Genomic DNA, 21,762 nt, shown 5'->3' with positions numbered 1-21,762 from the left:
ACCACCCAGGCAGAGCTGAAGTCAGCCCTCACTGTCTGTATGGCAGTCCACCAGGCCACTAGCAAACCACCTGTGCAGGCTCAAAGCCTCTGCTCCATTTTGATGTGAGTCACCACATTGGTGCCTCTCTGTCATTCTAGAGAGCCCTCACAATAGCCTTTAAGTCAGTATAATTATCTGAACTTTCCAGTACAGCAGAGGAGAGGTCAGAAGGGTTAGACAATTAGTCTGAGGTCACCCAGCCAGCTAGGTGACTGATGCCAAAGCTTGGATTCTTTCCAATTGACTATTTTGTCCACTCCCCACTCAGGAGTAGGCAGTTCTTAGCTTCTAGCTGCAAGGAATGGCCACAAAAGAAACCTGAGATGGCTCTCCATGCTCTTTTCAGTAAGCATGAACAAGGTTGGGACTGGGCAGCCAGGCTGGGACTAGCAGTAGTCCCAGGGTATGAGGTAGGGGTAAAATGGGGGCATTAAATGCTAACTCTGGGTTTAACCTTTAGGCCAGGCCTCTAGGTTGCAGGGAGCTGAGGATGGGCTTGTTTTTTGTCCCTACCCAGAGATAGTGTTGAGGCCTTTTTCAAGGCTTCTGCCCAAATACAAACTATCCCCTCTACCTTGCCCTACCCTCTTTCTATGATGACCTCTTAGAGACTCTTGATTTGCCAAACTCTCTACCAAGGCAAAGCATTTTGTTTAATCAAAAGGCAATGTTTTGGCTAAAAACACAAACTCTTCTCAAAAATAAGAACCTGTCCAGGCATTGAGGTTTCATTCATTGAGTATTGTACATGTTTCTGACTGTATTTGAGAGGGGTTTTAGGTTTCTTTGGAAAATTACAAGGCTTAGGCACAAGTATGGGACCAGCCAATGCCTGAATTCTGAAACACTAGTTTGACTTGTATTATCAGTTAACATTAACTGAATTATTATAGTGTGCCAGGCACTGTTCTAAATGTTCCCAATTCTTGGTTGAGAGCAGTGGCTCATGCCTATAATCCTAGCACTCTGGGAGGGCCAGGCAGGTGGATTGCCTGAGCTCACTGCCTGAGCAAGAGTAAGACCTCATCTCTAAAAAAAAAATAAAAAAATAACTGGGTGTTGTGGCAGATGCCTGTAGTCCTAGCTACTCAGGAGGCTGAGGCAAGAGATTCTCTTGAGCCTAAGAATTAGACGTTGCTTTGAGCTATGGCACTCTACTAAGGGCAACAAAGTGAGACTGTCTCAAAACAAAACAAAACAAAAAAAAAACTTTCCCAATTCTTATTTCATTTAGTCCTTATAACAACCTTATAGCTGAAGATGGCTGACTGAAGCCAGCTTTCCACAGAGGCTCCCATCCAGAAGGAGAGTTAAAGGACAGAAATTTAGCAAGTAACCTGGTGGATTAGAGCTGCACCAGAAGAGAAGGTTGAAGAACGCACATCAACCCCGCTGAGGTGAGCTGCGACCCCAAGGATACAAACAAAAGGTACAAAATCCATCACCAAGTGGACAGGAGTCCCCTCCCCCTTGGAGTGCCCCACAAACAAACAAGCAGAGTTCAAAGGTCCTCCTACTCCACTCCACGGGAGAGACCCTCTAAAAACTGGACCTACTTCCCCTACTAGGGTGCCATGGAGTTCTCCTGCCAGGCATAAAACTATACAAAACTGTATATATTCTCTACCTTCAACTCTGAGCTCCCAGTACTCCCCTCCACTCTGACTCTGAGGTCTGGAGGCCTGTCCCCCAGGAGTCCATATTCTTGGGTGATTTCTCGAGGGGTGTGGACAGGGCCTAAACTGCAGCTGGTCAGCGCTGACTCTACAGCACGGGAGTGAGGAGAGGACAGTCGGCTGAGAGGGAACCACACCGGAGCAGCGGTGCCCCGAGGCGCAGAGCAGCAGCTGTCTTTTGGCAACAATAGGGCTCACTCCCGGATATTCCTAAGCTACACCCCCTGTCTCCCTGGGCAACCAGAGGAGGCTGGGCATCTACTCAGGTGGCACCCACCGCAGAACAGATCTGGGATGGAAACGCAGGCCCTGTGAGTAAAAGGTTTGCCTGAGGTGGTACCGGCCTGGGTGGAGCATGGGGACTAGAAACGAGTGCGGGGTCCAGAAACGCATGCGCAGACCCAGGAAGTTCCCAGGTCGGGGCTGACCCAGAGGACCACTTTACTGAGCCTAAGACGCACCTGGGCCTCAGGGAATTGTCAACCTATAGACAAAGGAAGACAGGTGGCTAGAACTGACAGCTAACCGAATACAAACCTGCAGGAGCAAAGACAGGGCCTGAGGCACAGGCTCTGGGAACTCAGAACAGCTTCTCTTCTGCAGGGGAATTTAGCAGGGACAGAAACTCCCGCAAAGTTTTTCTGTTCTATTCTGTCAGTAACATCAATCAGGGGCGGGGCTGGAACTGAGTGAACACCCCCCAGCCTCCATGAAGTGCCTGAGGTTGTCAGGCCTCACCTCTCCCTGCTAGATAGAGGCAGAGTGCAGTGGCCTGGCTGAGCAGAAATAGATTTCCTTGTGATTCAGGCAGGTGCAAATCCCTGGAGTATCTGTTCACTACAGGCAACTGAGTCACAGCCCTGTGCGGCTATCAGTGACTGGGTGTGACAGAGGTGCAAGGTGGAGAAGGAGGCATCAACCTTCCCAGACTGATCTATTTGCTGAGTGAGTCCTCCTGACTCCACGGTGCACCGGAGCAAACCATATCTGAGTAGTCACCAGACCCCTGTGATCCAGTTGACAGAGACCTTTTAAACTTTCCCACCTGAGACAGGTGCTGACTGAGACAATTGATTTGGACCTTTTGAACTGAGCCAATCACCCGAGGAATATTCAGGTGGTGCCCTGGGTGTGTAGTTGTAGGAAGGTTTGATTTTCCTTTTCCAATTATTGCCTGTGGGGGGCGGGGTGACTTAATTGCTGGTATTTCTCCATAGCTGAGACTTCAGCCCAGAGTAACTGTTTCACTAGGGTCAAACAGAAACCAGCTGAAAATAAGACAGAACCACTTAGCCCCACCATACCAAACAGGTCCCCAGTTTCTCAGGCCATAGCACTGTACAGGTCCTCAACAAAGCTCTAGGGGAAAAAATCAAATGGCATAAAACTATCATGGGGTGGAATTAGTGGAAAACTCTGGTAACATGAATAACCAGAATAGATCAACCCCCCGAAGGAAAGATATGGCAGATGGAACTGAAGATCCCATTCATAAACATCTGGCTGAGATGTCAGAAATCGAATGCAGAATTTGGACTGCAAACAAGATTAATAGAATGGAGGAAAATTTGGAATTAGAAATTCGAGAAGCAATTCAAAAATCGGAATTAGACATTCGAGGAGAAATTCAAAAGTTGTCCCAAGAATTTAACGAATTTAAAGACAAAATCACCAAAGATTTTGATGCACTGAAGCAAGAATTTGCAGCCCTCAAAAATCTGAAAAAATACAGTAGAAGCCCTCTGTAACAGAGTGGAGCAAGCAGAAGAAATGATTTCTGACATTGAAGACAAAGCCTTTGAATGCTCCGAAACTCAAAGAGGAAGAGAAATGGAGAGCAAAAACAGATTATTCTCTCAGAGAGCTCTGGGATAATTCAAAGAAGGCTAAAATCCGCCTCATTGGAATCCTGAAAGTAATGAAGTGGTCTCGCAAGGCACAGAGGCCCTTCTCCATGAAATTATGAAAGAGAATTTTCCAGACACGCCAAGAGATTCTAAAATTCAGATAGCAGACAGTTTCAGAACCCCAGCATGACTCAATCTGAATAAGACATCCCCCAGGCCTATCATAATTAACTTCACTAAAGTTAATATGAAGGAGAAAATTCTGAAAGCAGCCAGACGTAAGAAATCCATTACCTACAAAGGGAAGAATATTATAATGATTGCAGATCTCTCTGCTGAAACTTTTAAAGCCAGAAGAGGGTGTTCATCATCTTTTAATCTCCTAAAGCAAAATAACTTTCAACCCTGGATCCTGTATCCAGCTAAAATGAATTTCATTTATGATGGAGAAATTAAATACTTTAATGACATTCATATGTTGAAGAAATTTGCCATAACCAAAACAGCTCTTCAGGATATTCTCAGACCTATCGTCCATAATGACCAGCCCAATCCTCTACCACAAAAGTAAGTTCACTCAGAATCTTTTGATCAAACTCCAACTTCCACACTGGCGAAAGGATTAAAAATGTCCACTGGACTTTCAAAAAACTCGATACCCAAAATTTTACCAGACTTATCAATATTCTCCATTAATGTGAACGGCTTGAACTATCCTCTAAAGAGGCACAGGTTAGCTGACTGGATACAAAAACTCAGGCCAGATATTTGCTGTATACAAGAGTCACATCTTACCTTCAATGATAAATATAGACTCAGGGTGAAAGGATGGTTATCCATATTTCAGGCAAATGGTAATCAGAAAAAAGCAGGTGTTGCAATTCTATTTGCAGATACAATAGGCTTTAAACCAACAAAAGTAAAGAAGGTTAAGAATGGTCACTTCATATTTGTTAAGGGTGATACTCAATATGACGAAATTTCAATTATTAATATCTATGTACCCAACCAGAATGCACCTCAATTTACATGAGAAACTCTAACAGACATGAGCAACTTGATTTCCTCTAGCTCCATAATAGTTGGAGATTTCAAAACTCCTTTGGCAGTGTTAGATAGATCCTCCAATAAGAAGTGAGCAAAGACATTTTAGATTTAAACCTAACCATCCAACATTTGGATTTAGCAGACATCTACAGAACATTTCATCCCAATAAAACTGAATACACATACTTCTCATCAGCCCACACAACATACTCCAAAATCGATCACATCTTAGGTCACACCTTTGGCTAACCTAACCAGGAAAAACAGAGTAAAATCTCTAATCTCATCAATCAGAAACGACAAAGATGAAATAACAACAGACTCCTCAGAAATTCAAAAAATCCTTAATGAATATTACAAGAAACTTTATTCTCAGAAATATGAAAATCTGAAGGAAATTGACCAATACTTGCAAGCACATCACCTTCCAAGACTTAACCAGAATCAACTGGAAATGTTGAACAGGCCAATATCAAGTTCTGAAATAGTATCAATCATACAAAATCTCCCTAAAAAGAAAAGCCCAGGACCAGATGGCTTCATGTCAGAATTCTACCAAACCTTTAAGGAGGAACTAGTACCTATATTACTCAACCTGTTCCAAAATGTAGAAAAAGAGGAAGACTATCCAACATGTTCTATGAAGCAAACATCATCCTGATCCCCAAACCAGTAAAAGACCCAATAAGAAAAGAAAATTATAGACCAATATCACTAATGAATATAGATGCAAAAATATTCAAAAAGATCCTAACAAACAGAATCCAGCAACACATCAAACAAATTATACATCATGACCAAGTCGGTTTTATCCCAGGGTCTCAAGGCTGGTTCAATATACATAAATCTATAAGTATAATTCAGCACATAAACAAATTAAAAAACAAAGACCATATGATTCTCTCAATTGATGCAGAAAAAGCTTTTGATAATATCCAGCATCCCTTCAGGATCAGAACACTTAAGAAAACTGGTATAGAAAAGACATTTCTTAAACTGATAGAGGCCATCTACAGCAAACCCACAGCCAATATCATATTGAATGGAGTTAAATTGAAATCATTTCCACTCAGATTGGAACAAGACAAGGCTGCCCATTGTCTCCACTGCTCTTTAACACCGTAATGGGAGTTTTAGCCATCACAATTAGGGAAGAAAAGGCGATCAAGGGTATCCATATAGGGTCAGAAGAGATCAAACTTTCACTCTTTGCAGATGATATGATTGTATATCTGGGAAACACCAGGGATTCTACTAAAAAACTCTTAGAAGTGATCAAGGAATACAGCAGCATCTCAGGTTACGAAATCAACATTCACAAATCGGTAGCCTTTATATATACCAACAATAGTCAAGCTGAAAAAACAGTTAAGGACTCTATTCCATTCACAGTAGTGCCAAAGAAGATGAAATATTTGGGAGTTTATCTAACAAAGGACGTGAAAGATCTCTATAAAGAGAACTATGAAACTCTAAAAAAAGAAATAGTTGAAAATGTTAACAAATGGAAAAACATACCATGCTCATGGCTGGGAAGAATCAACATTGTTAAACCGTCCATACTACCCAAAGCAATATATAATTTTAATGCAATCCCTATTAAAGCTCCACTGTCATACTTTAAAGATCTTGAAAAAATAATACTTCGTTTTATATGGAATCAGAAAAAACCTCAAATAGCCAAGACATTACTCAGAAATAAAAACAAAGGAGGAGGAATCATGCTACCAGACCTCAGACTATACTATAAATCAATAGTGATCAAAACAGCATGGTATTGGCACAAAAACAGAGAAGTAGATGTCTGGAACAGAATAGAGAACCAAGAGATGAATCCAGCTACTTACCATTATTTGATCTTTGACAAGCCAATTAAAAACATTCAGTGGGGAAAAGATTCCCTATTCAACAAATGGTGCTGGGTGAACTGGCTGGCAACCTGTAGAAGACTGAAACTGGACCCCTACCTTTCACCATTAACTAAGATAGACTCTCACTGGATTAAAGATTTAAACTTAAGACATGAAACTATAAAAATACTAGAAGAGAGTGCAGGGAAACCCTTGAAGAACTCGTTCTGGGCGTATTTTATGAGGAGGACACCCCGGACAATAGAAGCAGCTTCAAAAATACACTACTGGGACCTGATCAAACTAAAAAGCTTCTGCACAGCCAAGAACACAGTAAGTAAAGCAAGCAAACAGCCCTCAGAATGGGAGAAGATATTTGCAGGTTATGTCTCCGACAAAGGTTTAATAACCAGAATTTACAGAGAACTCAAACGTATAAGCAAGAGAAGAACAAGTGATCCCATTGCAGGCTGGGCAAGGGACTTGAAGAGAAACTTCTCTGAAGAAGACAGGCTCACAGCCTACAGACATATGAAAAAACGCTCATCATCTTTAATCATCAGATAAATGCAAATCAAAACTACTTTGAGATATCACCTAACTCCAGTAAGATTAGCCCAAATCACAAAATCCCAAGACCAGAGATGTTGGCGTGGATGTGGAGAAAAGGGAACACTTCTACACTTCTGGTGGGAGTGCAAATTAGTACATTCCTTTTGGAAAGAGATATGGAGACCACTTAGAGATCTAAAAATAGATCTGCCACTCAATCCTATAATTCCTCTACTAGGTATATACCCAGAAGAACAAAATCACATTATAACAAAGATATTTGTACCAGAATGTTTATTGCAGCCCAATTCATAATTGCTAAGTCATGGAAGAAGCCAAAGTGCCCATGACCCACGAATGTATTAATAAATTGTGGTATATGTACACCATGGAATATTATGCAGCCTTAAAGAAAGATGGAGACTTTACCTCTTTCATGTTTACATGGATGGAGCTGGAACATATTCTTCTTAGTAAAGTATCTCAAGAATGGAAGAAAAAGTACCCGATGTACTGAGCCCTACTATGAAACTAATTATGGTTTTCACATGAAAGCTATAACCCAGTTATAACCTAAGAATAGGGGGAAAGGGGAAAGGGAGGGGAGGGAGGCAGGAGGCGGGCAGAGGGTCGGTGATTGGTGGGATTACACCTGTGGTGCATCTTACAAGGGTACATGTGAAACTTAGTAAATGTAGAATGTAAATGTCTTAACACAATAACTAAGAAAATGCCAGGAAGGCTATGCTCACCAGTGTGTTGAAAATGTGTCAAACGGTCTACAAAACCAGTGTATGGTGCCCCGTTATCGCATTAATGTACACAGCTATGATTTAATAATAATAATAATAAAAGACTAAAGAAAACAGGAAAAAAAAACAACTAACAACCTTATGGCTGTGTGAAATTATGTCTATTTTACAAATGAGGAGCCCAAAGCCTATCCAAGTGGAGATACCTGCTTAGGCTCCCATAGGTAGCATGTGGCAGAGATAGTGTTTTTTTTTTTTGTTTTTTTTTGTTTGTTTGTTTGATTGTTTTTGAGACAAAGTCTCACTATGTTACCCTTGATAGAGTGCTGTGGTGTCACAGCTCAGAGCAACATCAAACTCTTGGACTTAAGTGATATCTTGCCTTACCCTCCCAAGTAGCTGGAACTACAGGCGCCCGCCATAACACTGGGCTATTTTTTTTGTTGCAGTTGTCATTTTTGTTTTAGATGGCCCAGGCTGGGTTTGAACCCGCCAGGGTCGGTGTATGTGGCCAGTGCTCTATCCACTGAGCTACAGGCACTGCCCCAAGGCAAAGACAGTGTTAACCTTACTGTCTGAGCTGCTTGACTCTCAAACTGTATCACCCAAACACTCAAAGAGCCAAGAGAGAGCAGACCTCCTTGTCAGGGAATATGAGAGTGGGATGGAGAGGAGGAAACCAAGATCCCAGGGTACCCTCCAAGGATGTTGGGTTGGGGGGGATGGTTAGAAGGGGTTCTTTCTTGCTTCCATTTTAAAGCTCAACTTCTGAGTCTTAAAAAAACTTACTGCATCCCATTTGATCCTGCAATCCCATTACTGGGCATCTACCCAGAAGGAAAGAAATCCTTTTATCATAAGGACACTTGTAGTAGACTGTTTATTGCAGCTCAATTTACAATCGCCAAAATGTGGAAACAGCCTAAATGCCCACCAACCCAAGAATGGATTAACAAGCTGTGGTATATGTATACCATGGAATACTATTCAGCCATTAAAAAAAATGGAGACTTTACATCCTTCATATTAACCTGGATGGACGTGGAAGACATTATTCTTAGTAAAGCATCACAAGAATGGAGAAGCATGAATCCTATGTACTCAATTTTGATATGAGGACAATTAATGACAATTATGGTTATGGGGGGGAACAGAAAGAGGAAGGAGGGAGGTGGGTGGGGCCTTGGTGTGTGTCACACTTTATGGGGGCAAGACATGATTGCAAGAGGGACTTTACCTAACAATTGCAATCAGTGTAACCTGGCTTATTGTACCCTCAATGAATCCCCAACAATAAAAAAAAAAAAAAACTTACTGCAGCCATGTTTCCTTCTCTTGTAAGCTCATGCACAGCTAGAATTTGGCAGGCATCAATATTGGTTTCATCCCTTTCGAGGATTCTGAAAGAGGAAAAGGAGGCACATGAATGGAGAATATTGATTAGGAAAGGCTAGGATAGTATGCTGGCAATTTCTGATAGCCTTCTAATATCCATTCTCTCCTTCATCTTTCAGTAATAGAACTCCTGGCCTGGGGCAGTGGCTCACACTTGTAATCCTAGTACTCTGGGAGGCTGAGGTAAGTGGATTGCTTGAGATTAGAAGTTCAAGACCAGCCTGAGCAAAAGCAAGACCCTATTTTTCCTAAAAAAAAAAAAAATGGAAAAACTAACTGGGCATAGTAGCACATGCCTATAGTCCCAGATACTCAGGAGGCTGAGGCAAGAGGATTGCTCAAGCCCATAAGTTGGAGGTTGCTGTGAGCTATGATGCCATGGTGACAGAAAGCTAACTTTCAAGTTAGCTAGGCACATGGCTGGCCAGAATTAAGACTACATTTCCTAGTCTCCCTTTGCGGCTTTGGTGTGGCCACATGACTATGGTCTGGCCAAAAAAATACAAGTGAAGGTGATGAGTGTGATGTGCAGTTGTGCCTTCTCTTTCCATTCTTTTGTCCTTCCTGCTATTTGGAATTGGACCATGTGAGCAGAAATAGTAGGATAATAAGACAGGAGGTGCCTGGGACCCTACAGAGTTAAGCTACCATCCCATCCCTGAACTACCACCCAAACTTTGCCCGAGAGAGGAATAACCTTTTATGTCATTTAAATCATGTATTTTGGGGTGTCTTTGTCACAGAAACCTGTTCATAACTTAATTGAGCAGATACGATAGTCTAGGGGTAGCCAGAAAAACATGTGGGGGAAGCCTATAACCATAAGATGGAAAGGGAACCTTGGTTCAGTCCTGTGTCATTGTGAAGATACAGTTTGTGATCATACTAAAAGGTTTTTAATTCTGTTTCTTTATTATTATTATTATTATTTTTTTTTTTTTTTTTTAGAGACAGAATCTCACTTTATCGCTCTTGGTAGAGTGCCATGGTGTCACAGCTCACAGCAACCTCCAACTCGTGGGCTTAGGTGATTCTCTTGCCTCAGCCTCCCAAGTAGCTAGGACTACAGGCGCCCGCCACAATGCCTGGCTATTTTTTGTTGCAGTTTGGCTGGGGCCGGGTTTGAACCCGCCACCCTTGGTATATGGGGTTGACACCCTACCCACTGAGCCACTGGCGCCGCCCAATATTCTGTTTCTCTATAGGAAAAGTCAAGGAATATTTTTCAGTCTGGTCAGGATGACCTGCTTAATAGAGAGGTACTCTAATTAACATACAAAATGCCACCACGATTATGCACAATCAACATTCAAAGAGTTCTGATCATTTCTGATAATTCTGAAAGCACTGTGAACCTCACACATTTGAAAATTAAAAAGAACAACACATTTTTAAGTAACTTATGGACCAAAGAAGAATCAGAACTGACATGAGAAAATTCTTAGAACTAAGTGATACTGAAAATAGTATACATCCTAAAGTATAGATACTACTACAATTGTGTTTCGAGGGAGATAATAAATTTAAAAGATTGAGAGGTGCTGAGAGTATGGGATACCTTTCACCATTTATAAAAGTTGATTCAAGATGGATAAAAGATTTAAATCTAAGGCAAGAAACAATAAAAATCCTTGAAGAAAGTGTGAGAAAAATATTTGAAGATATTGGCCTGGGGAAAGATGTTATGAAGAAGACTTCCATGGCAATTGCAACAACAACAAAAAAATAAATAAAGGGAACTTAATTAAACTGAAAAGCTTCTGTACAGCTAAGGAGACAACAACCAAAGTTAATAAATTGACAGGCTCTATTGCCCATAGCTCAGTGGTTAGGGCGCCGGCCACATACACCTGGGCTGGCAGGTTCATATTCCACCTGGGCCTGCTAAACAACAATGACAACTACAAAAAAATAAATAAATAAATAAACAGACAGCCTTCAGAATGGGAAGAGATGTTTGCATATTACAAATCGGACAAAGGCTTGATAACTAGGATCTACAAAGAACTCAAATTAATCAACAAAAAAAGAGCTAACAATCCCCTGTATCACTGGGCAAGAGACATGGATAGAACCTTCTCTAAGGAAGACAGATGAATGGCTAACAAATGTATGAAAAAAATGCTTATCATCCCTAATCATCAGAAAAATGCAAATCAAAAGTACCCTGAAAAATCTCTTATCCACACTAAGATTAGCCCACATTCTGGCATGGATGGGGAGAGAGGGGAACAATTTTACACCACTGGTTGGACTGCAAACTAATATAGCATCTTTGGAAAAAAGTATGGAGAATCCTCAAAGATCTCAGATTAGATCTCCCATTTGACCCCACAATCCCACTATTAGGTATCTACCCAGAAGAAAAAAAAAGTCATTTTGTCATAAGGACATTTGCACTAGATTGTTTATCATAGCTAAATTTATAATCACCAAGATGCAAAAAGAACCTAAATGCCCATCAACTCAGGAATGGATCAACAAATTGTGATACATGCACACCATGGAATACTATTCAGCCATAAAAAGATTGTGACTTCACATTTTTTGTATTATCCTGGATGGAGTTGAAACACATTCTTCTTAGTAAAGTGTCACAAGAATAGAAAAGCGATTATTCAGTGTACTCAATACTAACATGAAGCCAGTAGATGATCTAATGCATGCCCACATAGGAGAAAAACTCATTTCAATTCCAGTTGGGGGGAGGGGCACTAAGGGAGGAGGAGGAGTTGGGGTGCTCTCACTGAATGGGCACAGGGTGGGGGTGTTTGGCACATTTTTTTTTGTGTGGGACATAACTACAAGAGGGATTCTATCTAACAAAATCAAATATTTTGACCTGGTTGTTTGTATCCCCACATTAACCTGAAAGAAATTTACTTTTCAGTAAAATAAAATAAAATAAGATTGAGAACAGATGAGCCGGGGATCCAACTCAAGCGTTAGAAAATAACAACAGACTCCATTTTAAAAGCTCTCAATAGGCCTTTTGCTAATGACCCATGGAGCTATCAAGAAAGAGCAGATTTTTGCTATGAGCTATGATGCCATAGCACTCTACAGGGGGCAAGAAAAAAAAAAGAGGGCAGATTTAAAGCACCACTTTTGGGTGAAGTGATAGCATTTTTTATTGTTTTACTTTAATGAGTGGTGTGACAAGATGTTCAGATGTTTTTGGGGACTAAATGCTTAGGCATTGAGTCAAGGGAGAGGCTCTAGAAGTGTGTGCAGAATGTTATACTGGTGAAACTGCCTAATAGGCTTTAAAAAAATTCAACTTTTGTTTACATCCTTGTAAAGAAAAACGAAAAGAAAATAATAACTCCCAAGGAAGGAATTGATGGGACATGATAAAGTTAAGAACAGAGATTAATAAATTAGATAACAAAGATAAAATAGAAAGGATCTATAAAACTCAAAGCTGGTTCTTTATTTTTATTCTTTTTTTTCCCCACAAGTCATCAATAAGGAGACACAAAGCTGGTTTTTTAAAAAGACTAATAAGAGAGACAAACTATTTTAATATCGAAGAAAAACAAGAGAGAAAAAAATAATATTAGGGATAAAAAGAGAAACACACCTAGATAGAGCAGAGTTTTAAAAAACAATGAGGGAATTCTATGAAACCACTCCCCGGGAAAACTTCTATGAGAAAAGGCACCATCGTATCGGACGAAATTTGCTGGCACCAAACACTGCCTCCCTGTAGGTGGGCACAGCACAGCCAAGGCAGGGAGGGGCCATGCACACCCAGGTGTGGCCTTCAGCCAGATGCTTCCAGGTAAGTGGTTGGCTCAGGGCCAAGCCTCCAAAGCAAGCTCTTGCCAAGACACTGGCCAGGTTTGCACTGCAAGAGAGGGAAGCTGAGGGCCCACACATGCGCTGCACAGGTGTCGTGGCACCTGTGGGCTGCGCAGGGTGGTGTCGCTTTTGATTAGCTTCCAGCACCTCTCTATAAGATTCAAATTCCAGGAATTAGCATATCTCTCCATAGGAAGGAAGAAGCTTGTGTTTTGTTCTGCTTTGTTTCAGAATTGCCCTGTGTATTACCACATAATTGATTCTACGTGGAATATCAGATGTCCCATGGGACATTAACTTGTTTTAGAAGAAAATTAAGATGATACACTTTAGAACTTCTGTGATAACAATAGGTAAAAAGTTTAAAGAGATAATTTCAGAGATCTGGGATCTACAAAAAGACTCCCATCAAACACCCCTCCCTTCTTCAAGCCGTCTCTAATGGTTTTCACATGTCCCAGTAACTCCTGAACTCTCTGCTCTCTGGCTTATAAACTCAGCTCACTACTAAAATTCTTAAAGTCACCAGTGACTGTTTTCCCCTGAATGTTTTTTTTTTTTTTTTGTAGAGACAGAGTCTCACCTTATCGCCTTTGGTAGAGTGCTGTGGCGTCACACAGCTCATAGCAACCTCCAAATCCTTGGGCTTAGGTGATTCTCTTGACTCAGCCTCCCAAGTAGCTGGGACTACAGGCGCCCGCCACAACGCCCGGCTATTTTTTTTTTCGTTGTTGTTGTTGCAGTTTGGCCAGGGCTGGGTTTGAACCCACCACCCTCGGCATATGGGGCCAGCGCCCTACCCGCTGAGCCACAGGTGCCGCCCCTGAATGTTTTTTCGTTTTGAGAGACAGGGTCTCACTTTGTTGTCTAGGCTGGACTCAAGTAATCCTCTCACTTCAGCCTCTCAAGCAGCTATGCCTAAGACTGGCCACCTGCCTGGCTTCCCCTTAAGTTTTTATTAAAGTATATACTCATAGTTTAAAAACTGAATAATGCAATAGTCCCTAGTGCCACTTTCCCTTCACTCTCTGCTACTTCTCAGAGGTAACTGCTTTCCACCCTATAACTCTCATTGCTGTGGATTATTTTGATGGCTTCATCCATATCTCTTCTACACGATATGCCCACCCTCTATTTCTTTTATTAATTAATTTATGTATTTCTTTTCCTCACCACTATACTAACAAGGATACCCCTCTATTTCTTGATTTATTCATTGTAGGCCATAGCTCTTGCCCTTGAGTTACGATGGGTATTTAATTTGCTTATATCATTCCTCCCTTTCTTCCTCCTCTCCATATGATCATATGCCATTTATAACTCCTTTATTGGCAATGTTTACTTTGTATCTTGTTCTCCCCCCTCCATCTTGTAAGATGGTAGTTTAGGTATTAGCATCTTTGGCTTGGATAGAGAGGAAATAGCACATTGGTACCACAGCTCACCTGTGTCCTGTTTCTACTGTCTGCTCCCAGTCCTGCCGGGCCAAGAACAGCTGCATCTTCAGGGTTAGGGCTGGCAAGAAGTTCCCTGAGGCCACAGTGATCTGGTTCACTACCTCCAGGGCCTCTGAGTAGTTCTGCTGCATCATGAAGTATGTTGCCTGTTGGAAGCCGAAGAGAAGAGCCTCCATCAGTGCTCATGAAGGGAGGTGGGGGTGACAGTGTCTCCATGAGACAGGATCAGACCTGACACATAGGTGCTGTGGGGTCCTTTCAGCCAGGCCAAGGGAAGCAGCCCCTCACAGATGCTGGCGAAAGGAGTGACACTCCAAGCGACAAATCAAGGTTCAAGATGGTCTTGGGCTCTTGGACAGGCAGGGTAGGGGCTCCAGGGAGACAACTGAGCCCTGAATTTGGGAAACTCAGCAGATCTGGGGTATAGGAAGGTCTTATGACATATGAGGGTCACCCTAAGGGGATGAGCTGGGGTCACTGGGCACTTTCTAGTGCCACAAATTGCCCATTCACTTTCCTGAATTTCATCACTGAAACTGCTCACTGAAACCTAGTTTAGCAACTATGTGTCAGTTAAGGTTTGTGGGCAACTCCTATAGCAAGACCGTGGACTTCTTTTTTCTTCTTTCAAGGTCTATTAGGCTGGGGTCATAGCTTTTGCAGGTCAGCACCAGCTACCAGGTTCACCTGGGAGAGACATGACACAGTGCTCTGAAAGGTGGCGCATGTCAGATTTACAGTAGTCCTCTATTAAGAGCTTCTCGTTAAAAACAAGAGGATTATTCTAAATAATGAAAGTTTATATATAAATGTGTTCACAGCATCACTCTTTAAAAAGTGTACAGCTGGAGGCTCAGCTCCTGTAGCTCAGCTGCTAGGGCACCAAGCCACCTACATTGGAGCTGGTGGGTTCGAATCCAGCCCGGGCCTGCCAAACAACAATAACGGCTAGAACCAAAAAACAGCCGAGCGCTGTGGCAGGCACATGTAGTCCCAGCTACTTGGGAGGCTGAGGCAAGAAAATTGTTTAAGCCCAGGAGTTTGAAGTTGCTGTGAGCTGTGACACCATGGCACTCTACCAACAGTGACAAAGTGAGACTCTGTCTCAAAAAAAAAAAGTATACAACTGGAAACAATCCCAATATTCAAATAACAGGGCGCTGGGTTACATTATGCCCATACAAGAGGGATTTTCCTTATGTAAATGCTCAAACTTTGTGCTTACGCAAAGAAAAAGAAACTAAATGACAATATGACCTAGGATTAAAACTGTATTACACAACACTATTTTCTACCAGCTAGTGACTGCTATGTGTGAGCCACCTTTAGGAGAGTTGGCAGCTGATGGCTTTTAATGGAGTCTCCCTCCTGAAATCAACCATGGTTAAAGGGAACTGCCTCATAGCAGGTCACACGCCTCCCTGGGGCAGTTCATATCCCATATCTAGTCACTGAAGGGTAATCCTGACTCCAGGATTCCCTATAGAGTTGGCCAAAGCCTTTGCTGTGATTGTTCACAGCCCACCTTTTCTTCCTATAAGTGTGGGTCCCTGATAAGCCTCCTTACAATAATGTCCATTGCTTCTGCTGCCCAGAAAACCAGCTGAAAGCACATACAAGTGTGGCGAAAAGATACTGCCCTAAAATGTTAACTTGAGTTATTGTTAGCATTAAGGCTATCATTTAAATTCATATTTTAACTTTTTTAGACATCTGTTTTTAGAGGAGTATGTAATCATATTGTAAGAAAAATATACACAAACAGAAGAGAATGAGAAAATAGTCTCTCAAAGATCAATTTAACGAAAGCCACAAAAGAAAAAGAAAGTTAAATTAAGATCAGAAAATACAAAACATATAAAATACATACACCTTCCTTCTCTTTTGGCCAACCAAGTGAATTTAATAGGTGGGAAGTGGTGAAAGCAAAAGGATAAAGCAAGAAAGGAAGGAAACGGAAGGAAAAAAGGAGGAAGGAAGGAAGGAAGGAAGGAAGAAAGGAAGGAAGGAAGGAAGGAAGGGAAGGAAAGGGGCAGGGAGTAAAACTAAGACAGAGGCAAAGAGAAAAAGCCTGAGAGAGTCAAGAAGTCAGACACTGAGAAAGCAACACTGAGAAGTCCCCCATGCAGAAGAGACAGAAACTCCAACCAAGCAGGAAGGAGTGTGAGAAGTAGAGTTGGCCCTGGGCTGCTGTGTGACCTGGGCTGGTTGCTGGCCACCCTCTGGGCCTCTGCTCTTGATCCATCACATGAGGCACGTGGAGGCTGAGGGTCTGGCCTGAGGTCATCTGGTGGGTCTCTGGCTCCAGAGGCCCAGCCAGGGGTACTCTCACCTCTCCCCTCCCAACTGCTCACCTTTCCCATCAGCCCCAGCACATCTTTGTTGTTCTGCACTCCTTGTTCCAAGTACTTGATGGCTTTCTTCACAATGTGGGGCTTGTCGGAGGTGAGGTCCACCCAGCCTCTGAGCACAAGGCACTGAGATGAGAGCAACATGAAAGATGAAGTCCTTGTTCCTGCACAGCCTCAATCTAGCCTGCTTATGACCTACCTTTCCCCACCCTGCATGCTGAAGCCCTGCCTAGTACAACCACATGCCCAGCCCAGGGCAGCCCGGTTCTCTCTGGTGGCCAGGTCTCCCACTGTTCCTTTGCCTGGAGTGCTGCCCAGCACTCCTCCCACTTCCAACTAAATCTCTTCTCCTGCCAACCTACTACTAGTCTTCACAACCTAGCCTAAAGGCTCCCTTCGGAGGTTCTCCATTATTGTTCTTGCTGTTTACTTTACTCTGGGGTTAGGAGCTGGCATAGGGCCCAGGCAGGACCACTCTTGACCTCTCCTCTCCTTAGGCCAACTTGGGGGCTGGCATGCTGCAAAGCCAGGGAATGCCCTCTGAAGTGAATTAACAGGAGCCATTCTACCCAACCTTTCCTGATAGATGGGGAGGGCTAGGCCTGGGAAGTACGAGTGAAGGGACACTTGGAAGACCCCTCCCCTAAAGCATCCCTCAATGGACTAGACAAGTATTTCTCTTTCTCTATTTTTACTCTCCAAAGCAAGCTTTTTTTTTTTCTTTTGAGACAGAGTCTTACTATGTCACCCTTGGTAGAGTGCCATGGTGTCACAACTCACAGCAACCTCAAACTCTTGGGCTTAAGTGATTCTCTTGCCTCAGCCTCCCAAGTAGCTGGGACTATGGGCACCTGACACAATGCCCCGCTATTTTTTGTTGTTGTTGTTGTTATTGGTGTTGTTGCAGTTGTCATTGTTGTTTAGCTGGCCCAGGCCAGGTTCGAACCCACCACCCTTGGTGCAGGTGGCCGGTGCCATAACCACTGTGATACAGGTGCCGAGCCCAAAGCAAGCTTTCTGGATATTTTTTCCTAACCAATTCCTCCCCCTCTAAGAAATTTTAATATCCTAGATGTACCATATGTGTAAATTGTGTACTGCATGTATATCTATGTTTAATACATAAAGAGGAAGATTTTTTTTCATCCCCTCCCCAAGAACCAATTTTCATACCCTTAAAAGTTGCTATCAGCCCTCTAGTCCAGGCCTATAAGCTGAGCCACCACCCACATGCAGCAGATCACTACAGGGAGGGAATGGCCCAGTGTGGCAGCTCAGCTGGATTAAAAAACAAACAAACAAACAAAAAACTAGGAAATCTGGACTTTTCTAGGTAAAAATATTCTGACTTCTAAATGTCAGCAACTTATTCAAAATATAGTATAGGCCACAGAAAACCTACGTAGAGATCAGACTCTGGACAAATACCAATAAGTGACTTCTGCTAAACCCTGAGACAATGTGGGTGGGGTACCCATGAGTCTTGTCAGTGCCTGGGTGCAGCCCTCCCCCAGTTTCAGGGTTGTTTTTAAGAGTAATGGACTACCCTGCTCTGAAGCGCCTGAATGCTGCTATCTTCAGCTGTTGCCCTCATGATGCTTGTGGTGGGTACTTCTCTGGAGCCGTAAAAGACCTTCAGCATGCGGTCAATGTACTCTCTGGCCTTGTCATGGCGGCCCATGAGCCAGAGGAAGAGGCTGGCATAGTACAGGGCAGTATCGCTGGCCTTCTTGCGTAATTCCTTCAGGCTACCCTCTAGCTCCTGAATTGCTTCTCGGTCTGTAAATCCAAGAGTGGAGGAAGAAGATGAGTTAGGATGAGAAAGTTTGCCTGCCTCTCCAGGGGGCATTGAGAACTCAGGAAACCACAGACACTGTGTGGGGCTCTCTCAACACATGTAGCTAACTTTGTGCCCACAGGGCATGAAGAACAGCAACACCTGTCCCTGAGATGCCATGGGGATGATCAGTCCTGGAACCAGGTTTTCTGTCTGAGATTTATCTTTTCTTCTCTGTGCCCAGCAGTGTGCTCAGCAGACAGACCACAACTGAATTCTCCACCTCAGGCCCACAGCTCATTCCGTGTGGGAAAATAGCCATTTGTAGTCATTCTTAGAACTTCTTTCTGTCTCTAGGGAGGTGAAGATTAGGGGTAGAATTATTTATATTGGCTTAATTTTTCTGGCAAGGTCTTGGCAATCTCCCCAACTCTTAGGAGGGGGAACCCCTCCCATTTAATGCTCCCTGCCTGCTCCCATTCAACTGAGGGAGGGGGGCAGCAGCCACTCTTTGCTGGCCACCTGCACCTGCACAGTCACAAGTGTACACATCTCCTTTAACAGTCCTTGAATCTCTGGAGTGGGAGTTTCTTTGCCCTGTGGGGTCAGGTCTGGCCGGGCATGGGTGAACTCACCAGTGGTTTCACAGCATTTGTGGGCATAAATAAGGGCCATGATAGAGCACAGGGACGTGTCTGGGTGATTCTGGATGTTCTCCAGGTCGCTGATGGCATCTCGGATGCGCTCTACAGAGAGAGACCACATGGTTATACTTTAGGTTTCATCCCCAGAAGCCAGGAGATTTTGTAGCAGACTCATTGTATCCCTATCAGAGCTGACCATGGCTTGGCACCATCTGGTTTTATTCAGAATTAGAAAACTAAATGGTTGGAAAGGTCCCCAGTGGCCTGAGTTCCATGAAGACTGGAGCTCCCTAAGAGGGCTCCTGGTACCTTGGCCCAGGCTGCCAGGGGCTGGAGGTCTTTGAGCTGGGAAGTGTACCTAATAAGTACTTGTGCAGATACTTGTGAGGCTGGAATTATTGGCTTGTCAGTTCTGAAGAAGGACCTTAGGCAGGGCATTCCCAGCTAGTGCTCAAGAGCTATTGATTCCATTTGTCTCTCTATGTCCTCTGATATTGGCAATGGGCAGCTCAGCCAGCCCTAACAGCAGCACTGCCTGCTGCATGTAGGCAAGTCTGGCACCTGCATGGGCCCCTCCTCTCCTTGTACCTGCGCCATACCTGTTTGTACCCATACCTAAAACTTCCCCTTTCTCTTCCTGTACTACCAGCTCTCAGCTTGCAGGCCTGGAATTAGTTCCATAGTCATGCAGCCATCTCTGCAACCACTCATTTTATAGATAGGGAAATTGAGGCAGCAGAGCAGGGATAGGGAGCATTCTGAGGTCTCAAAAATCAACTAGATAGGGATTACATAGACTTCTGTGGATTTACCTGGGAAGCCAGCCACTAAGTATAAGACTGTTGTCCTGGGAACATAACTAGGATATAACGAGGCATCCAGGTGAAGTCTAGAGGGTTAGGACTGGGCTAGTGCCGAGGGTCATAAGACCGATGCTGTCAAGTACTTACCTTCCTTGAGGACTCCATAGGCTTTAAAGAACTGTAACACAGGGTCATTGTTGAATTTCTCCAAGCCCATGACTGCAGCCTGTTGTACGTGGTGGAAATACTTTTCCTGGCTATAGTAAATGATCCTAGCCTAGGTGGAGAAAGACACAGTTGCAATAGCTCCCATCCCTTCTCTGTCTCTGTCCTGTCCCAGATGGTATGTGGCCTGCTTCCCTCTCTATCTCCTTCCCCTCCTCAGTTAAGCAAAGGGAAGAGAAAGAGGGAACATTCAGGTCCTGTTCTGTCCTTAGCAGCCCTGGAAGCCACTCCATGCAGTTCCCTGGAAAGGAGTTTGGTGTTGTTTATTTGGGGATTATCAACAGAATCTTGTTCAAATGTGATGAGGAATTCAACTCATCCTTTGTGTTATGAATGGAATAAGGGGAAAAAGTGAAGACCAATAATAAGAAAAATTATACCAATAATTATAGATAATGTTGAAAACTGTTACCAAGGGCTTTACATCCACTATCTTGTGCATAATCCTCTCTACATCTTTCAAAGTTAAGGAAGCTGAAGCCCATGGAGCCTACGGCTTGACAAAGGTCATGCAGTCATAGGGGCTGAGATTTTAAAGCTAAATTTCACTTCCTCTAAGGTTTGTGGGTTTCGGGTTGGGAATAGATGTGGTTGGACTGTAAGCAGCCTTGTGGGTCATTTGAAAGAGCTGAGAGATCATCCTAAGAGTAATAGGAAGCAGTTGGAATGTTTTCAAGGAGAGGAATGTGTTCAGACATGCACTTTTGCAAAAACCACTCTGGCTGGTGTGTGTGTGTGTGGTGGTGGTGGTGGTGGTGATAGAGGGTACTACCCGGGCTGGTGAAGAATACTGAAGCAGGGAAATAAGATGGGAGGGAGGCTGTCCCAGGTTCCCAGGGGAGAGATGGTGGTGGTCCTGGCGTAGGAAGTAAAAATAAGTGGATGGACCCAGAAGACATTTAGAAACTGACATTTCTCATTGATAGATAGGACTGCGAGATGGGTTCGGGGAAGAGGCGCGGATGGAAGCTGGGAGATCAAATGGTGGTGCCATCTATTGAGGCAAGGGAAGCAGAAGAGGCACAGACCGGGCTGGGGTGGATGACAAGATGATGGAGATGGACGAATTGATTTGGGGAAGCTCAGAGGACAGGACTGGGTGGGGAATGCTAATTTGGGGCTCAGGATGCACAGAGGGCACCAAAGGCGATGCACTTTGCCAGAGATAGTGAGGCAAAAAAGGGCAGAAGCTCCTGAGACAGCTGGGGACAGCGAAGTGTGGCCAGAGAGGTGACAGGAGAGCAGCAGGGTTCAGGGTCTCTGGGCCAGGGGCAAAGTGTTCCGGAGGGAGCGGCCGGGCAGCTCCAGTCCACGCACCAAGAGGGAGGCATCATTGCTGCTCATCTTGGGCTGCTAGCGGCTCTTAGTCCGGGTCTGGTGGGGGCTGAGCGAAGCTGGATTCCGGAGTCAGGGTCCTAGGCACGCCTCTAGAGGCCGCAAGTTGGAGGCGCGAGCGTCCTTGGAAACTGGGCAGCCAGCCGGTTGCTAAGAGCGTCAGCGCTAGCAATGGGAGTAGCAAAGGGCGCCACGTGACAAGGCG

The 21,762-nt window shown here is 43.7% G+C and overlaps 1 protein-coding gene across 8 annotated transcripts in view; it reads right to left on the bottom strand.

The window, feature by feature from the left end:
* The window catches only part of TTC21A (tetratricopeptide repeat domain 21A), a 43,561-nt gene extending 21,803 nt beyond the window's left edge, over nucleotides 1–21,758 (bottom strand). For all 8 annotated transcript variants that reach the window (XR_008381892.1, XR_008381894.1, XR_008381891.1 and 5 more), the window contains exons 1-7: nucleotides 21,540–21,758; nucleotides 20,145–20,274; nucleotides 19,186–19,296; nucleotides 18,320–18,552; nucleotides 16,777–16,899; nucleotides 14,411–14,568; nucleotides 9,082–9,166 (exon numbers count right to left, since the gene is read on the bottom strand). Coding sequence is in view for 2 of the 8 variants with exons in the window: in XM_053600436.1 (XP_053456411.1) it covers nucleotides 9,082–9,166; nucleotides 14,411–14,568; nucleotides 16,777–16,899; nucleotides 18,320–18,552; nucleotides 19,186–19,296; nucleotides 20,145–20,274; nucleotides 21,540–21,566 (867 nt within the window). In the remaining 6 variants the exon portion in view is untranslated. The remainder of the gene's footprint in view (nucleotides 1–9,081; nucleotides 9,167–14,410; nucleotides 14,569–16,776; nucleotides 16,900–18,319; nucleotides 18,553–19,185; nucleotides 19,297–20,144; nucleotides 20,275–21,539) is intronic.
* Between the last annotated feature and the right edge of the window lie 4 nt (nucleotides 21,759–21,762).

The sequence above is a fragment of the Nycticebus coucang genome, chromosome 8, assembly GCF_027406575.1.
Source record: "Nycticebus coucang isolate mNycCou1 chromosome 8, mNycCou1.pri, whole genome shotgun sequence".
NCBI classification, from domain to species: Eukaryota; Metazoa; Chordata; class Mammalia; order Primates; family Lorisidae; genus Nycticebus; species Nycticebus coucang.
This window is presented reverse-complemented; position numbering and strand designations above follow the sequence as displayed.